Source organism: Xenopus tropicalis, chromosome 2, assembly GCF_000004195.4.
Source record: "Xenopus tropicalis strain Nigerian chromosome 2, UCB_Xtro_10.0, whole genome shotgun sequence".
Lineage (NCBI taxonomy): Eukaryota > Metazoa > Chordata > Amphibia > Anura > Pipidae > Xenopus > Xenopus tropicalis.
Genome location: NC_030678.2, coordinates 167,556,634 through 167,576,208, shown reverse-complemented (window position 1 = coordinate 167,576,208; position 19,575 = coordinate 167,556,634). Strand labels below are relative to the sequence as shown.

Sequence of the window (19,575 nt, the reverse complement as noted above, 5' to 3'; positions counted from 1 at the left end):
TGTGGCACTTTTTTATATTGTTCTAACACTTCTGCTTGACTTTCCTCTTGGCCTGATCCCTAGACCCTTAGTTGCGCTGCCAGTGGTACTCTCCAGGTATTTGCACAGCTGACATAACTGCACACAAACAAGGAATTCTGGCACCATTGTACATGATACATTTTAAAAATCAGAAAATAAATGTATTGGATATACTGTATAACAATTGCAAGAAGTTCCCAGATAGTAACCTATGGCCTTCAGTAGGGAGGTCTGCCTACTTGCCCAGTTGTAGTGTGGGTACCTCCTGCTTCCCTGGCCTATAAAAGTGGAAGGAACCCATATTATGCACCTAACACAGCCCAATTCAAATTCTTTGAAATATTGGTGGCGTTTATATCTAACTGGGCAGAGGGAGAACTAATAATGGGAGGTGACTCCAACGTGGTCCTAGATAAACATTGGAATAGACAAGCTATAACCGCCCTAAACAACCTTACCCCAGCCTGTACTGAAGGCCGCAAAGTTAACAAATTATGTGGAACCATGGGATGGTTAGACGTATGGCGAGAACTGCATCCGGGTATCAAACAATATACACATTATTCCGCACCGTATAGACTTTATGCTAGAATTGATCATATATGGGTATCTCGTGGGTTAGCATCTTTGCCCCAGTCCTCTAAGATCCTGATATCCCCCTGGTCAGACCATTCCCCAGTATCTTTCAGTATCACGCTACAGAGCATAACGAAAACTTATACCAGATGGCGTATGAATGAACTTCTTATTAAAACCCCAAAATACTTTTCAGAGACCGAATCATTACTTAAAGAATACTTCATCAATAATGTGGGCTCTGTAACGTCCTATGCAACAATCTGGGAAGCACATAAAACAGTAGTTAGAGGATGCTTAATTCAGCAGGGAGCCACTAGGAAAAAACTGCAAAACTGTGAAATTGATCGGCTATCTACGTTACTAGATCAACAGCTGACATCCCAATCCACTAACCCGAAAATAGACCTCTCTAGCCAAATCAATAAGACCAGATTAGAGCTGGACCTCGTTCTCACTACAAAAGCAAAAAATGCAACACAGTGGACACAACAGCGGTTTTATTCTCATTCCAATAAACCAACTAGACTGTTTGCAAGGAGGTTAAGTAATAGGCTTGACTTTACCCCAATAGTCAATCTTAAAACATCAAAGGGTCAGCCCACTAACGCTCTTCCTAAAATCGTTCAAGAATTTCACACATTCTATAAGAAACTATACACAGCCCCAAAAGATATCCCCACACCTCAGCTTAGAGCCTTTTTTAAAACTATCAACACCCCAAAACTTACCGCACCCCAAAAATCCCTTATGGAAAATGTAATAACTGAGGATGAAGTTAAACAAGCTATTAAGACTCTCCAACTTTCCAAGGCCCCAGGCCCCGATGGATTAACGGCTTTATACTATAAGAAATTCGCACACATCCTATCTCCACACCTTACTATAATGTTCAATCAATTGCTAACAGGCGATAACTTCTCGCAACAAACTTTGACAGCTAACATAAGCCCAATCCCGAAACCTAATTCAGATCTGACGGATTGTAAAAATTTTCGCCCAATCTCTGTCTTAAATATAGATATAAAAATCTTAGCGAAAGTCCTAGCAGTGCGGCTAAACAAAATTCTGCCGACTATTATCCATAGGGACCAAGTGGGCTTCATTTGCGGTAGGCAAGCGGCTGATACAATAAGGAGACTCAGTTTACTATCTAACTGGGCCATTCAGACAGGAACCCCATCTATGCTCCTTAAACTAGACATAAGGAAGGCATTCGACTCAGTTGCCTGGCCTTATCTTTATTTTACGCTACAAAAATGGGGATTCGGTCCTAAATTTATCACATGGATAAAAGCCCTATATCATAACCCGATTGGTAGGATCACTATAGGCCCTCAAGTGTCGGACACATTCCCAATCGAACGTGGTACACGGCAAGGCTGCCCCTTATCCCCGTTGCTGTTTGATTTGATCATTGAACCCCTAGCTATCGCAATCCGAAACGACCCAGATATTCACGGCTTCAAACTTGGTGGACAAGAACACGTACTTAGTTTATTTGCTGATGATATCACAGTATTAATTACACGACCCTCCAGGTCACTACCAAACTTGTACAAAATCTTGCAAAAATTTGGAACAATCTCAGGATTGGAGATAAATCCTACGAAAACCGAAGCGCTAAATATAAATCTCCCTCCTGAACAGCTTAAACTATTATCTATAAATTTTGAATTCCAATGGTGTAAGAAATATATCACAGTACTGGGCATAAGGTTCACAGCCCAATATGACCAGCTATATCAGGCCAATTACCCATATATGTACAAAAAATTACAAAAAATGTTAGAGGACTGGGGCAAATATCACATTTCGTGGATCGGGAGAATAAATGCTGTAAAAATGACACTTCTACCTAAACTTCTCTATTTGTTCCGATTACTCCCCATCAACATAATTGAAAAGGATCTTAAGAAATTTGAGACACACATCCTATCTTTTGTCTGGAAAGCAAAGAAACCAAGGGTAAACAAGTCCATACTTTATAGAAAACCATTAGAGGGAGGTCTGGGACTTCCCAACTTAAAAAAATATTACCTTGCCTCACAATTAGCCCAGATACCAACCTTCCATATACAACCAGCCACACTCTTATGGGTCGACCTAGAGAACTTTTATGACACATCCATACTCAGCAGAAGCCCTCTTCTGGTCCCCAGCCCCTTCAAGGCCGCTAACCCTAAGCCCTTGCCTGAAACATACATTAGCTTTATGGGACAGATATGCTGCATCTTATTCTTGGATCTCGCCTTACACCCCAGTAGCACCCATTATAGGCAATCCTCAATTCATCCCGGGAATACAGGGGAAAACGTTTTCTTGGTGGACTGATAATAAATTTACAAGGATAAAGAACCTGCTATCAGTGAGGGGCCCATATACTATGGCATACCTGATGGAAAATTATAACCTCCCAAGGACAGAGCACTATAGAGCCCTGCAGGTATTACATTGGGCTAAAAAGTGCTGGGGACCTAGCGGCTCTATCCAGACCCCACTTACTTTCTTTGAGAGATGGTGCTCCAATAACTCTATCCCAACCAAAGCTATATCCCTATTATACAACATTATGATCTCTCCCAAAAATCTTATGGAAGTCTCATATATTAAGCAATGGAGTAAAGACCTAGGGACTAATCTCACAGAGGCACAATGGCCCAAACTTTGGGACAACTTGAAACATAGCTCCACTAACACAGTCCTATCGGAGGCGGGATATAAAGTCCTCTTTCGCTGGTACCTAACCCCAGTTAGGCTGGCAAAAATATATCAGGGCTCGAACGAACTATGCTTCAGAGGCTGCTCATCCCCTGGCACTATGGGTCATATTTGGTGGCAATGCCCTAAGGTGGTAAGGTTTTGGGTGAGAGTTTATAATATGGTTTACTCAATACTACATGTGAATTTACGCAAAGACCCATATGAAGCCCTAATGGGTTTACCCACAGCTAATGTTCCCAAGAATAAACAAAAGCTCCTTAACCACATACTATTAGCGGCCAAGCAGACAATAGCAAAGTCCTGAAAGTCCCCAACGGTAAACTTCCTTATGTTTAAAAACAAGGTTGACTGGATATTTATTAACGAAAAATTAACAGGGATAGCTGCAGATAAACTAACAGAGTTTCAGACAGTCTGGAAACCCTGGATCAGTTACAGGTACAACAATTTACTACCTCCCCACATCCTCATACTATGAATAGATACAGCTTGCCAAATAAGACTTTGAACAAGTCCATCTCTGATAATCAGGCCCGGATTTGTGGAGAGGCCACAAAGGCCCGGGCCTAGGGCGGCAGAAGTTTAGGGGCGGCATGCCGCCCCGCCGCAAGAACATTTTTTAATTTTGCTCCCATACGGAGCAGTCGGGACCTCTCCCCACTGCTCCGTATGGGAGTTAAAAAGAGCGTTCGCGCATGCGCTGGCGCTTTGCGCATGCGCAATGGGGAGCTGGCGCTTTGCGCATGCGCACTGGGGGCGCGCTTGCGCATGCGCACCGGGGGCGCATTTGCGCATGCGCACTGGGGTGCGCGTTCGCGCATGCGCATGGGGGACTCCCACAGGGGCGGCCTCGGGGCGCACCAAAGAGAAATCCGGCCCTGCTGATAATATATCTCCATTATTAAGTTTTCTTTCTTTTATGTGTTATTATTTGTATTGTTGTTTAAGTTAGTTCATATATATATGCACCAGTAACAGAATGTCACAGCTTTATATTACCATAAAAAAAAAAAAAGGATTACTCATTACAAACAGATGAGATACAGAGTTTATTGTTAATAAACGGGATCATTTTGTTGGAACCGGAACTATATGTACAAGGGGCTTCGCCCCAAAAGACAATATATGTACAGATAAAAGTAAAAAACAAATGTTACGGTTAAGATGTTCTTGCAAGATGTAACCATTGATGACACTGTTACATTATAATATGCAATCTATATGTATGTTGAAAAATATTTTTAAAAAATAAAAATGTTAAAAGTGGAAGGAACCAATGATCTTTACTTCTGGAGGGGCGCTGACTTTTTTGGAGGGGTTAAGGTAAAGGGAGAACTTAGAAAGTAAATATAATTTTGAGCAACTTTGCTATATACATCTGCAATATGCAGCCTTTTCATGATTTATAATATGGTTTGGAACAGTTCCCCAAGCCTGACCCCTTTTCCCCTGCTGATCTGCTTTGACACTCAAAATGTAAGAGTAGTCGACTGCCCTCAGCCTGCATCCTCCAAATCCCATTATTCCCTGCACCCGTGATGTCAATATGAAAAGGAACATCCCAGTGCAATGCATTGTGGGTTATGTAGTTCCTGCATGCTGTCTGTAAGCTGTGGGGAAGTTGTTACAATTTATAACATCAGTGTTTTAGTCCCTCCTCCCCTGCCAGGATTTTAAAGAAATGAGAAAGAGAAGAACTGTTTTGCAGCTGGATTTCAGCATATAAAAATGGCATTTGTTCATACTTTTTGAAGGAACAGATTACAGTGATAGGATATGAATTTAAAAAATTTTGGTTAGGATGCCATAGTTCCCCTTTAACTTGCACTGAACGCATCATTTTTAAAGAGAAAATAGTGCTCTCTAACTGCCTTTAGAGCTGCCAGTGCTACTGGCTTGACTAGTATCATGGGAGTTGTAGGCTATTTACTGATACTCGACTCAATTGCTAGGCCAGTGCAAGATGCTATAATGGGCACAAACGTGTCACACACAAAATCACTCATTTAAATCGGGGTGACTCCCAAAAATTCTGTGTAAGTTAAAATGTTAGCTTTGCCTTGACCCGCCTATAAGTACAGGGATCCCTTTGCGTGGGGCACCGATGGGCGCCCGCTATTGCTACACTAGAACTGCATATAATGCAAACACATGCTGATAAAAGCTGCCAGTTAGGCACTCCAGACCAAACTGACAGCCCATTAACCCCTGTTGGGCTGTCCTAGTGATATCTGGCTGAATATAAGAGAACTGATGCAGTTCTCATCCAACGGGTCTCTATTGGCCTAAAGTACGATCATCGGTGCCCAGATCAACTCGATTATGGACCAAAGTGGGGGTAGAAAAATTTAGCATCCATCTGTTTGTTTGGTGACCTTGCTATAGTAGCAGATCTTTAAGTGTATGCCCAGCTTAAGTATGTGTTCATATCCCACCAGCATGATGCCCACCATACCCTCATTTGATATAAAAACCAGCACTTATATTTGCACCTCCAGTATCCGTTGTGAAATTCAGCAACTGATTGCAATGGGTGCAAGTACAATGGAATTCTTGTAAAGACATGGTGTGATCCCTTATTTCCTGCAGAGCATTTTATCTGACCCAAGGTAGCCAGACAGGTACCTCTCCTGCCTACCCCTAGTCCATGCTCCCCCCGCCACCTCAGGGGTGAGGTGACCGACCAGGTTACCTAGGGTGCTCGATTGTCTTGGCCCACCCTGAAAACCATGCACAATGGATAATTTGTTTTTCTCAGTTGGTGATTTGGTACGGTTTTTGGGCTTCAAATTATCATGCCAACAATTTCTGTACCATGGGACCATGGTCGTTTAGTCAATCAGAATATCTATGCATATATTGTGTATCTGACATTATCCTTGGAGGACCTACAATAACTTCCAAGGTCAGATTTGGTATTGTTAATTCTTAGTTTTAGATTGTTGCATTAAAACGTACAATTGATATCTGAACTTTAGTCGTAAGACAACTTAAATCTTAATGTAAATGGCCACCTTAACATTATAAACAAGCAGCACCGGATTTCAAATGTGTGCGCCCTTAGGCCAACGTATGAATGGGTACAAGCGTGCCCCGCCCTGAACTTGCGAGAACCCACCTGAAACTGCGCCCACCCCATCTAATGCGAATCAGCTTCTAACTAGCTGCACTAGTTAGTGGGTGGCATGCTGCCACAAAGGTCCTAGGTCTGGGACTTTGTGGCCTCACCACAAATCCAGGCCTGTAAACAAGGGGGTTGTTGGATGCATTTGGTACCCCTATTCTCCATACTTGTCAGACTTTCTAGTTCTTTGTACTTTGGTTTCCACCACACCTGCTGATAACTGGACACACATATAATAAACATGATGTTGGGTTCATTAGCACCTAATTAGGTGCATCAGGCAAGGTCTGAATTCCACACATCCTGCTTTAAAGGAATAAACCCCCTAGCATTCATACACACGCCTGCAGGATCCGATAGAAGGAAGCTGCTCTGTACAGGAATCGTCCTTTTTATTGAAAGCCACAATATATTAATTTCTTGTTATAAAATAAAAAATGTTCATTGCAAAAAAAAAAAAAAAAAAAAATCGCTTCTCTTCACACTTGAACTGCTAGAAGAACAGGGTTTCCATTCCAGGTCTTGTATGTTACTACCTGTGCTGAGAGGGCCCAGCCCAGCCCACATAGCCAAATAAAGGCACCAAACTGTTAGGAGAAATGTATTTATCAGTTATTCCCTTCCATACTGAACAAATCTTCTTGTTGCTTAAGAATCTGAGTCATGAGCTTGTGACCCTGTGGATTTGCACCAGTTTCCTCTGTTCCATTGGGGAGTTTGCAGCTAAATAAGCAGAGGAGGGGATTTCTGTGCAGGGATGCAGCCATAGGCATTGGAAGCATTTGCTCTGGAGCTCAGGTATAGAGAGAGGTAAGCTGCTTAGTAGCCATGGAAGCCCTGTAGGACGAGTTAGAATACAACATATAGGAAGAGGTGATACTCAGGGGTCATGTATAGCTTCCTACACACCAATATAATTATATTTTATTGGTCACAAAGAAATAAACTGTACATGTATATAGGGAAACTTATTAAGTGGCCTTTATGTGCTGCCGGTTGGAGGTCAGATTATTGGCTGCTAATCACATGTGGAATGTATTAAAATTTCCTCGACAATGATCCCCACTTGATATCCTGCCAGTTCCTCTAACACAGCCTGCTGAGCAGGTATTTCCCTGCCCCTCCTTTACTTATACCAATACATGCTAAAATGTAAAAGCAGAGGGGCACTGAAAGTGATGGGTGCTGGGAGTTGTAGTTCAGCAGGGAGCTTGTAGTTTATATAGCCATTTTCTGCTACTGCTCTAATGTTCTTCTTTATGGTGCTACAGGAGGCCTGTGCCTCCATTATATGGGAGAGCAGGTTCACTGTGTGCCTCCACCTAAGGTCAGGCAGAGAGATGTGCATACAGCCTGCCAGCCAGGAGCAACCTCACATAATATTGCAGATTGTTTGCCCCCTGAGCTACTGAGGGGATCCCCACTTTTGTGGCAGTTTTTTCAGAGCCCAGAGAAGGGCCCCCTTTGGCTTTCCGTGCCCTGACAAGAGCCCGCTTTGTTCTTCAGAGCCCTGACATGGATTCCCTTTCCTTCCGCACCCTAAACAGAGCCCACGTTTCTGCCAATGGGGTTCCCCACTGACTTTCCACACACAGTAATCTCTGGGATCTCACAGCCCCTTCCCCTTACTCTCTGCTCCTCCCCCAGCACTTCCTTTCTGTCAGCTTCTCTCACAGCACTTCCTTCCTGGCATAAGGCTGCAGGCCAGGGTTGCCAGGTTGGTGGTTTTTCTGCCAAATTGGGCTACTAATTTAAAGCCTGGGCGGGTTTCCAAAGTACAAACCTGCCAAGGTACAGATTTGGGCTATATTTTGGAGCCTTGGCGGGTTTGTAGTTTGGAAACTAGCCAAAGTTTTTCCACCTAGTGTGCCTGTTCCACTGCATGCTGGGTAATGTAGTTTGTATCATACAACTAGCCTACAGCTAGGATTAATATAAAACTACAATACCCAGCATGCAGTTGGACCGTATAGAATAGAGGATCCATTTTCTATTCCTTTTTGCTCTTTCAGGCTCAACCTGTCTGCCCTGTACCCTGCTCCCTGCTCTATAGGGTATGAGATTGTACTGTTACTTTCTACTGGGATGCGGGGCAGTTCTGCAGTTGATCCTTAAGTTATAACTCTTATGATAACTTGGGGCTGCTGAGAGTTGTAGTTCAGCGCACCCATATGTATATCATGTCTGGAGTTAATGCAACTCGGAATCTATTTCTGTGGTGACTTCCCAGCTGGACTGGGCACAGAGGGAATTATCAGCCATCCCAGTAACCGGAGAGGTGGCACAGGGCTTGGGTAGTGATTATACACTTTAAAAAGTCAGGTTTTCCCATATATACTTTTATTTTTTTAGATTTTTTTTTTCATTGCGTATATTGGGCTATTTTTGGGCTACTTTCAAAGTGGCTTTTGGCTAGTTTTGGGCTGGTTTTAGAACTGACTTTGGCTGGTTTGGAAAAATAAAATCTGGCAATCCTGCTGCAGGCTGTTATATGGGTAACTCTGAGTATCACTCATGCATTATAAGGGATAATGTACCCCCTACTGTAAATGATAAGGATATTAGCAGTCACTGAGGGGTTCTGTGCCCATATAAAGGCACAAGGCTGCAGGCTGAGTTATACAGGGAACTCTGAGTATCACTCATGTATTATAAGGGATAATGTACCCCCTACTGTAAATGATAAGGATATTAGCAGTCACTGAGGGGTTATGTGCCCATATAAAGGCACAAGGCTGCAGGCTGAGTTATACAGGGAACTCTGAGTATCACTCATGTATTATAAGGGATACTGTACCCCCTACTATAAATGATAAGGATATTAGCAGTCACTGAGGGGTTCTGTGCCCATATAAAGGCACAAGGCTGCAGGCCGAGTTATACAGGGAACTCTGAGTATCACTCATGTATTATAAGGGATACTGTACCCCCTACTGTAAATGATAAGGATATTAGCAGTCACTGAGGGGTTCTGTGCCCATATAAAGGCACAAGGCTGCAGGCTGAGTTATACAGGGAACTCTGAGTATCACTCATGTATTATAAGGGGTAATGTACCCCCTACTGTAAATGATAAGGATATTAGCAGTCACTGAGGGGTTCTGTGCCCATATAAAGGCACAAGGCTGCAGGCTGAGTTATACAGGGAACTCTGAGTATCACTCATGTATTATAAGGGATAATGTACCCCTTACTGTAAATGATAAGGATATTAGCAGTCACTGAGGGGTTCTGTGCCCATATAAAGGCACAAGGCTGCAGGCTGAGTTATACAGGGAACTCTGAGTATCACTCATGTATTATAAGGGATAATGTACCCCCTACTGTAAATGATAAGGATATTAGCAGTTACTGAGGGGTTCTGTGCCCATATAAAGGCACAAGGCTGCAGGCTGAGTTATACAGGGAACTCTGAGTATCACTCATGTATTATAAGGGATAATGTACCCCCTACTGTAAAAGAATATTAGAAGTCACTGAGGAACTTTATGTGCATAATAACACCCACGACTAAAAGTACAGATGACAAGTCAAAGAATTTATGTTGGCTTCAGAAATCCAGAGATTTAATAGATTTTACGTGAGGCATTAAACACCACATCACTAACTACTGGTTCTGGTGGGGGAGTTTATTAAAAATCCCTTTGAACTAATAAATAAGCCAAACAATTCTGCATACCAGCAAAAATGGTGCCGAGAGGCCCCAGCAGGTGTCACATGTCCCTGATTCTGACAGTTTGGACTGAACTAATAATGAGTGTTCTCTAAACCAGAGACTGTTTGGGTTAATGTCACAACAGGTGGCTTCAGTCACAGCGTTCAGAGGCACTCCCCTCCATCAGGCAGCAATGAGAGCTACAGTGGGTGAGTGCTTCAGGGCTCAACAGACACAACTTCAACCCTTTTAAAGGTCAACTAAACCCCTTTAGACAGTTTATGGCACAAATCCAGTTTAATATTTCTCAGGACCAGAAGCCCTGTGCCAGTTACTAAAAGCTTATTTTACTTTCAGGGTTCTTCCAGCCGGGCCCCGAGGTAAAGAGGGCACTAAAACAGGTCGGAGCAGAGAATGGTTCTCCAAGAGGATTCTGCAAGTCAGGGCAATTGTGCACGGGCCGATTCTAGCTGCCGATATGGGTCCCTTAGACCGATTCGGCAGCTAATCGGCCCGTGTACGGGCACTACCGACGGGCCTGCCCGACCGATATCTGGCCTGAAATCGGGCAGATCTCGATTGGGCAGATTAGAACATCTAGTCGGATCGTGGACCGCAACGGCTCGTTGATGCGGCCCCCGGACCGACTTTGCCTATACCCGTCATTATAATTTGGCCAAACGTTCGAATTAGCCTGGATTTCTTCCGATATCGCCCACCCGTAGGCGCCAAGCGAGCGGATCTTAAGGTGTATGGGCACCTTTACTCCGCTATTATATGTTTTAGCGGCTTAAAAGTTATCATTCAGTGCAATTGCTATGAGGGTCGGACTGGCCTATTGTGATACTGGTAAAAATACTGGTGGGCCCAACCCTGTTGTGCCCTGTCACTTGCCCACAAGCCAGCTGTCCCTAGCAACCAGCGTTCCCCACTCCGCTGCCATGTGTTCCACTTTGCAACGCACCGCCATTTTTAATTTTTAACAGCAGCAGAGCAGGATTGATGGTGGCCTGGGGTGAAGCATGGAGCAGTGGTGGCTGGGTGGTGTGGCCTTCAGTGGCTGGGTTGTGGGCCTTTTGGTGGCTGGGTGGTGGGCCCTTGAGTCAGGTACCCAGTGGGCCCCAGATACCCCAGTCCAACCCTGTTTGCTATTGAAAGCAGCATCTGTCTGGCTGTATATATTCTCTGCACTTCTGCTTCTGACTATTGAAACAGAAGTCAGCTAATTAACACACATGGAGGAGAAATTGCCTCTACAGGTATGGGACCTGTTATCTAGAATGCTCAGGACCTGAGGTTTTCCGGATAAGGTATCTTTCTGTAATTTGGATCTCAATAACTTAAGTCTGCTAAAAATCATTTAAATATTTTAGAAACGCAATAGGATTGTTTTGCCTCTAATAAGGGGTAATTATATCTTAGTTGGGATCAAATACAGGTACTGTTTTATTATTACAGAGAAAAGGGAATCATTTAACCATTAAATAAACCCAATAGGGCTGTTCTGCCCCAATAAGGGGTAATTATATCTTAGTTGGGATCAAGTACAGGTACTGTTTTATTATTACAGAGAAAAGGGAATCATTTAACCATTAAATAAACCCAATAGGGCTGTTCTGCCCCCAATAAGGGGTAATTATATCTTAGTTGGGATCAAGTACAGGTACTGTTTTATTATTACAGAGAAAAGGGAATCATTTAACCATTAAATAAACGCAATAGGGCTGTTCTGCCCCCAATAAGGGGTAATTATATCTTAGTTGGGATCAAGTACAGGTACTGTTTTATTATTACAGAGAAAAGGGAATCATTTAACCATTAAATAAACCCAATAGGGCTGTTCTGCCCCCAATAAGGGGTAATTATATCTTAGTTGGGATCAAGTACAGGTACTGTTTTATTATTACAGAGAAAAGGGAATCCTTTAACCATGAAATAAACCCAATAGGGCTGTTCTGCCCCCAATAAGGGGTAATTATATCTTAGTTGGGATCAAGTACAGGTACTGTTTTATTATTACAGAGAAAAGGGAATCATTTAACCATGAAATAAACCCAATAGGGCTGTTCTGCCCCAATAAGGGGTAATTATATCTTAGTTGGGATCAAGTACAGGTACTGTTTTATAATTACAGAGAAAAAGGGAATCATTTTTAAAACTTAGAATTATTTGCTTATAATGGAGTCTATGGGAGATGGCCTTTCTGTAATTTGGAACTTTCTGGATAACAGGTTTCCGGATAAGGGATCCCATACCTGTACTACATTGTTTCAAGAACTGGAAACAGAGAGAGGTAAACAAGCACTGCATTTATTAGCAATTAACATTCACAAATACCTGTGAAACCTTGCAATGAGGGTTGGCTTGCAGTGAAAGGGCCAAGGAGTCCAATAATTTTTTCACTTGTTTTACCCCTCATTGCTTTACATTGAATAATACAAATGAGACTTTCCTTTGTTCCCAAGATAACACTGTCTTTGCCTTGGGCAGAATAGAACAGAAACCACCCCAAATGAGCCTCCTACTGATAATAATGCAAAAGCATCAGTGCTGGTGTTTGGTGTGATTCTAATTCCTAGTAATGAGGGAGGCATAAAATCATTTTAGCCTATAGAAACCAGAGCTGGGTCAAGCACTGATCAAAATGGGCCAAGCGCCCTGCCAGCTCATGTGGGGAATGAGACAGCGGCAATGGGAAGCAAGCGCCCAGACTAGGGGTAGGTAAAGGAAGAGGTACGTGCCTAGCACCCCCCATGGCTGCACCCTGGGAATGTGCGTCTTCTGCCTACCCCCTAGTTCCGCCCTGATAGAAACTAACAGCAAATGCCCAAACATCCACTTGTGCCTTACTTGAATAGGTAGCCTTATAAAAACTTAGTGACTCCTTGGGGACTTATAATATCCTTATATTTTAACACAGGGGGTACTTTATTCACTATATAAACAGGGATAAATGGTTAGGGATAAATGATAAAAATACTAGAACACTGAGGGGTTCTGTGCCCATATAAAGGCACAAGGCTGCAGGCTGAGTTATACAGGGAACTCTGAGTATCACTCATGTATTATAAGTGATAATGTACCCCCTACTGTAAATGATAAGGATATTAGCAGTCACTGAGGGGTTCTGTGCCCATATAAAGGCACAAGGCTGCAGGCTGAGTTATACAGGGAACTCTGAGTATCACTCATGTATTATAAGTGATAATGTACCCCCTACTGTAAATGATAAGGATATTAGCAGTCACTGAGGGGTTCTGTGCCCATATAAAGGCACAAGGCTGCAGGCTGAGTTATACAGGGAACTCTGAGTATCACTCATGTATTATAAGGGATAATGTACCCCCTACTGTAAATGATAAGGATATTAGCAGTCACTGAGGGGTTCTGTGACCATATAAAGGCACAAGGCTGCAGGCTGAGTTATACAGGGAACTCTGAGTATCACTCATGTATTATAAGGGATAATGTACCCCCTACTATAAATGATAAGGATATTAGCAGTCACTGAGGGGTTCTGTGCCCATATAAAGGCACAAGGCTGCAGGCTGAGTTATACAGGGAACTCTGAGTATCACTCATGTATTATAAGGGATAATGTACCCCCTACTGTAAATGATAAGGATATTAGCAGTCACTGAGGGGTTCTGTGCCCATATAAAGGCACAAGGCTGCAGGCTCAGTTATACAGGGAACTCTGAGTATCACTCATGTATTATAAGGGATAATGTACCCCCTACTGTAAATGATAAGGATATTAGCAGTCACTGAGGGGTTCTGTGCCCATATAAAGGCACAAGGCTGCAGGCTCAGTTATACAGGGAACTCTGAGTATCACTCATGTATTATAAGGGATAATGTACCCCCTACTGTAAATGATAAGGATATTAGCAGTCACTGAGGGGTTCTGTGCCCATATAAAGGCACAAGGCTGCAGGCTCAGTTATACAGGGAACTCTGAGTATCACTCAGAATATTAGCACTATGGAGAAGGGGTACCCAGTGACTATAAGTCACTTGTCCTTGTTCTTTAATGTATATTGGAAAGTTGCTTAGAATCAAGTTTTCTTTCTCTGTTCTATAATTTTATCAGAGGAACAATGTAACAAAATCAAACAAAAGCTGCTCATTTCCCCCCATAGAGAAACACACAAAGGATGTATTGTTACGAAGATCATTAAACCCTATGCACAGACACTGTTTAAATAAGAAACTCATTTCCATACAATGCTACAGGGTCCCCATTACAGAGGTGACACCAGTAGATGGCGCCAGTCGTTGGCCCTATTTAAAAGGACGACCAAAAGCCAACAGTTAAAAAAAAAAACACCCAAGCAAGTTTAAGGTACGTCCTACTCAGAGAGTCCCATGGGTGTGTGTTTCAGAGAGCAGCTGGGAGCGTTCCTGAGCGACATGGCACGGAAAAGAAGCACCAGGCGCACCTGTCTGCTCATCTGTCTCACTATGGCCCTGCTCTTCCTGCTGGGGATCCTTGTGGGTAAGTCTCAACACAATGGAGGCTTTTACTTTCTGCAAACTTTTTATATTTGTTGTGTGAGTGAAGCTGCTGTTGTTCCATATGTTTTACCTGAGACCTTCCAAAGTAAAGAGAGACTTTTTATCTTTAATATATCCCCCCCTCCTCCCTGAAATGTAACAGATATCTGGAATTTGAGGATGGCAAGCAGTAGGGCAACACCATGTAATATTTTATATGCTCTGTGTTTGTAATAGTGTTAAACTAATATGGGATAAGGGTTTTTTTTTTTTACAGGTAATGTTGCTATTTATATGCAAGAAGGGAAGGGGAATTGTTTTGTTTCTCTACAACGTGCCCCGGGGGTATTTCAGTAGGTAAGGCAGCTTCTCAATCAAGTCAGTTTAAACCAGCAGTTCTCAACCTGTGGGTCGGGACCCCTTTGGGGGTCGAACAACCCTTTCACAGGGGTCGCCTAAGACCATCGGAAAACACATATTTCCAATGGTGTTAGGAATAATTTTATGGTTGGGGGTCACCACAACATGAGGAACTGTATTAAAGGGTCGCGGCATTAGGGAGGTTGAGAACCACTGGTTTAAACAATTACTTGGCCGACCACTGTACCCAGAATCCATCACTCTAGAAATGCTTGGGGTAGTCAGGTCACATGGTATTGGTGTGGATATGGGCAAAATGGGAACAGCGGCACATTAACCGTAAGCCTAGGTACACTAAAGTCCCGCCTCTGGGGCTTCTCGCTCATTATCCCAATAAATATTTACAATATCTGTAAATAAGGCAGAGGGTCTTTGCAATGTGTTATGGTAATGTCTAAGTTCCTTGCGGGAGTGGCAATATATATGTAGCAATGGGTGGGCAATTTAGCTGAAAATGCATAAGCCTTGTGTTGCACCCTACTCTTCCCCCACCAGCCCAGACTGACAATCTGTGGGTTCTGGCAAATGCCAGAGGGGCTGCTGTAAGGTTCAATAGACACTCACTATTTATTGGGCTTGTTGGGGCTGATTGGGCCTCTGTGTCCTAAGGTGGCAGTTTCAGGGGGTCACCTTTAGATTCCTAAAACAATCCCCCTTTAGAGGAAAAATATACCCCGTAACAATGTATACAAATATATTGCATTAACCAGCTCATATGTAAAACTCATCTAAAGAAACTATTTTCATGAAAATATACTTTTTTTTAGCAGTATGTGCCATTGGGTAATCCTAAATAGAAAACTGCCATTTTCATTACTAAGGGCCGCCCCCTGGGATCATAGGATTCACAGTGCACACAAACAAGCCAAGGCACACATACATGCTAGGCCCCATCAGCCAATGAATAGGCAGAGTTCTGCCTTTTGCTCCCACACTACTTCCTGTTACAGTTAGAGGTGCATCACTTCCTGTCAGCTGATCTCTGAGGGGGCACACAGCCCATCACTAAATGGCGGCTCAAGGAAAGGATATAAAAGGGCAATATTTACTGATATATATATTCCAGTTTGGGGAGATTCTTTAATAGGTCACTTAATATAATATAAACTGTCTGTTGGTTACGTATTCATTCTGGGGGGATAGTTTTCCTTTAAACCCAGCACTGAAAAATCTGCTTATGGAGCTGAGGTGGAAGGGTGGTACCCCTCACTTTCTGTATCAGTGCATACATAGCTCTGTGCCAATTGGGTAGGGGATAAGGCAGGTGTGGGCATGATTTGGGGAGTGCCGGGCGTTGATAAGTAACACCTGCACTGCTGCCCCTACAGGACCCTGGAAATTCTGTGATTTTTTTGCCCCCCTAGTGCAAGAGCTTAAGCAGGTCTGTGGTTTATCAGGTCTGTCTTTGGGTTTGGCTTCACATAAATGGTTCCCCCGGCGCCTTCAATGGCCGTTCTTACAGTGGTTGGGCCCCGAGCAAAACAGACATTGGGAGGTCCCATTATTTATATAAATACGGCCATGCTCTGCCCCCTTTGCTTATTCTTATTCCTGCCTGTAACTGGGGGAACTCTGAGAGCCCCGTCAAACAGCCACTGGGATATGAATATGTTTATATGGCAGACACCACCAGTCCCTGCGTTTCATGCATCACTTGTTCCGACTGTCACACAAAGGGCCGCGCCTGCTGTATGTAACGCTCAGCGCCACTGCACAAAACTAACCTGAGCTGCCAAATATTAACAGCCATTTATTAACATTCTATTAATGGACACAAACTTTGCACTGGGTCTACTAACCCAAACAGCCAGTCATATATTTGCCACCTTCAGTTAGAGTAATGTTTTCCTGGGGGAGTGTATTTCTGGGTACACACTGCTTCCTTTCCATCCCAAACAGCAGTCCTGTCATATTATTAGTATCCAGTTATCTTTATAAGACTGCATAGCCCCTGTTAAAGGAAAACTATAGATCTCAAAAACAATATAGCCCATAAAACAGCTCAAATGTAAAACCCTGCTTTGTTTAAATAAACCATTTTCATAAAAATATACTTTTTTTAGCAGTATGTGCCATTGGGTAATCCTAAATAGCAAACTGCCATTTTAAGTACTAAGGGCCGCCCCCTGGGATCATAGGATTCACAGTGCACACAAACAAGCCAAGGCACACATACATGCTAGGCCCCATCAGCCAATGAATGGGCAGAGTTCTGCGTTTTGCTCTAACACTACTTCCTGTTACAGTTAGAGCTGCATCACTTCCTGTCAGCTGATCTCTGAGGGAGCACACAGCCCATCACTAAATGGTGGATCAAGGGAAAGGATGTAAAAGTGCAATATTTTCTTAGTGAAGCCAGGGTAACAGAGACCCTAGGGTTGCTACCTGTCTAGTTTTGAACCGGACAACCCAGTTTTTAGATGGGCTGCTTAGTTCAAATCTGACAACCAGACAGGACTGTCCCCTGATTGACACAAAATATGGGCAATCACAGGTTACCATGTCATAGCCTGCCCCCAAATGTCATGATCACTCCCCCAAAACTTCATAGACGTGCCCCCTGAATAATTGGTACCACCCCCATGATGCCACAGCCTAACTAATGTGGTCTAACACCCCAGAGTGTAAGGCAAGGCCGGAAATAGGGGTTGGCAGATAAGCACCTGCCTAGAATGCAGTTGGATGGAGGTGCAACAGATGGTGGGAGCAAAATGGGGGGCAGCAGAAGAGCAGGGCGAGGTGGCTTTGCAAGTGGGCTAATGGTGGGGTAATGGTGTATGGCGAGCAGGCGCTGGGGCAGGTAGTATTACCTTGGCTCGGGTGTAGCAAGGGATCAAGAGCAGTTCTGTGCTCCACCTAGGAGAATAGTGGGGTTAGTAACCCCCAGGCAACACCCAGTACAGTAGGGACATCAGTATGGTAGGGCACAGGGTAGAGTATAGTCTCTTGGAGGACCACCAAATTTCCGTTACATTGGGGCTGCACCAGTTGTATGAGTATTGATGACTATTGTATTAGTATTGCTGAATCAATTCATATAAACCATTGTTTCATTATTAAGAATCACTGTTGCCCTCTCAAAGCATCAAAGCTGTAGTTCAGCTACACCTTTCCTCCAGGCACAGGGCTCGGCTAAGCGAAAGGGAATTAATTTTACCCCCCACCCAATACATGTTTAGACATTTTATTTTGATTTTTGATTTTTTTTTCTATTTGAATAATTTTTTTTTTTTTTACAAATCAATAGTATTAATTCTTAATCCTCTCCAGTTTTGGCTGTTCCAGTGAGCAATGCAGAGATGGAGGGTATCACATCAGTGAATTAGTTACAGAAAGGTTCAGCTTCACGTGTTTGTACTTTAACTACTAATTATACCTGTCCCGTCCCCTCCCCCCGACAATGGATTGTGCTTCGTTAGACGTTGCCATGAATATGCAGAACCGACGGCAGATGTTGGCAGGGTTATGCAATTGTTGCGCTGTTGGTTCTGAAGAAAGATGAAAATAACTCTAATAAATTCGGGCGTTCTGGCCAGCAACCGATTATAAATTCAGCGTTTGGTGGAAACTGTGCTTATTCTTAGATCTCTGGGCCGACATAATATCAACAAGAAAGAAACATCAGGGACAGCAGATTGGTTCTAAGATTACGTAATTATTATTATTTTCTTTAACTTTTATTTCTGTTCAGGCCCAGTCCTCTTCGTCTTCCAGACAGTACTGCCTGGTTGCTGGGGTAATCCCTCACGTTGATGGTAGGATAGTGAGATATGGCTATGGGTGCTGGTCACAAGTCACTTTATAAGCAATTTTTACTCATTTTCTTCTGGGTTTTTTTGGAAGCCTCCCATAGGGCTCAATGGCACTCTGCAGCTCCAACCCGGCCCAAGTAAAGTCTCCCATAGGGCTCAATGGCACTCTGCAGCTCCAACCCGACCCAAGGAAAGTCTCCCATAGGGCTCAATGGCACTCTGCAGCTCCAACCCGGCCCAAGGAAAGTCTCCCATAGGGCTCAATGGCACTCTGCAGCTCCAACCCGGCCCAAGGAAAGTCTCCCATAGGGCTCAATGGCACTCTGCAGCTCCAACCCGGCCCAAGGAAAGCCTCCCATAGGGCTCAATGGCACTCTGCAGCTCCAAACTGGCCCAAGGAATGTCTCCCATAGGGCTCAATGGCACTCTGCAGCTCCAACCCGGCCCAAGGAAAGTCTCCCATAGGGCTCAATGGCACTCTGCAGCTCCAACCCGGCCCAAGGACAGTCTCCCATAGGGCTCAATGGCACTCTGCAGCTCCAACCTGGCCCAAGGAAACCCTCCCATAGGGCTCAATGGCACTCTGCAGCTCCAACCCGGCCCAAGGAGAGTCTCCCATAGGGCTCAATGGCACTCTGCAGCTCCAACCTGGCCCAAGGACAGTCTCCCATAGGGCTCAATGGCACTCTGCAGCTCCAACCCGGCCCAAGGGAAGTCTCCCATAGGGCTCAATGGCACTCTGCAGCTCCAACCTGGCCCAAGGAAACCCTCCCATAGGGCTCAATGGCACTCTGCAGCTCCAACCC

The 19,575-nt window shown here is 43.8% G+C and overlaps 1 protein-coding gene across 3 annotated transcripts in view; it reads left to right on the top strand.

Annotated features, from left to right (window-relative positions):
• Positions 1-7,104: 7,104 nt before the first annotated feature.
• naalad2 (N-acetylated alpha-linked acidic dipeptidase 2) overlaps positions 7,105-19,575 on the top strand; it is a 55,982-nt gene continuing 43,511 nt past the window's right edge. Inside the window, exons 1-2 of one of the 3 annotated variants that reach the window (XM_012957076.3) lie at positions 7,105-7,255; positions 14,486-14,598. In XM_012957076.3, coding sequence (XP_012812530.2) covers positions 14,514-14,598 — 85 coding nt within the window. In that variant the 5' untranslated portion in view covers positions 7,105-7,255; positions 14,486-14,513. Of the gene's footprint in view, positions 7,256-10,237; positions 10,310-14,438; positions 14,599-19,575 lie in introns of those variants that run through there. The other 2 variants (XM_031896013.1, NM_001030382.1) reach the window with 2 other exon arrangements.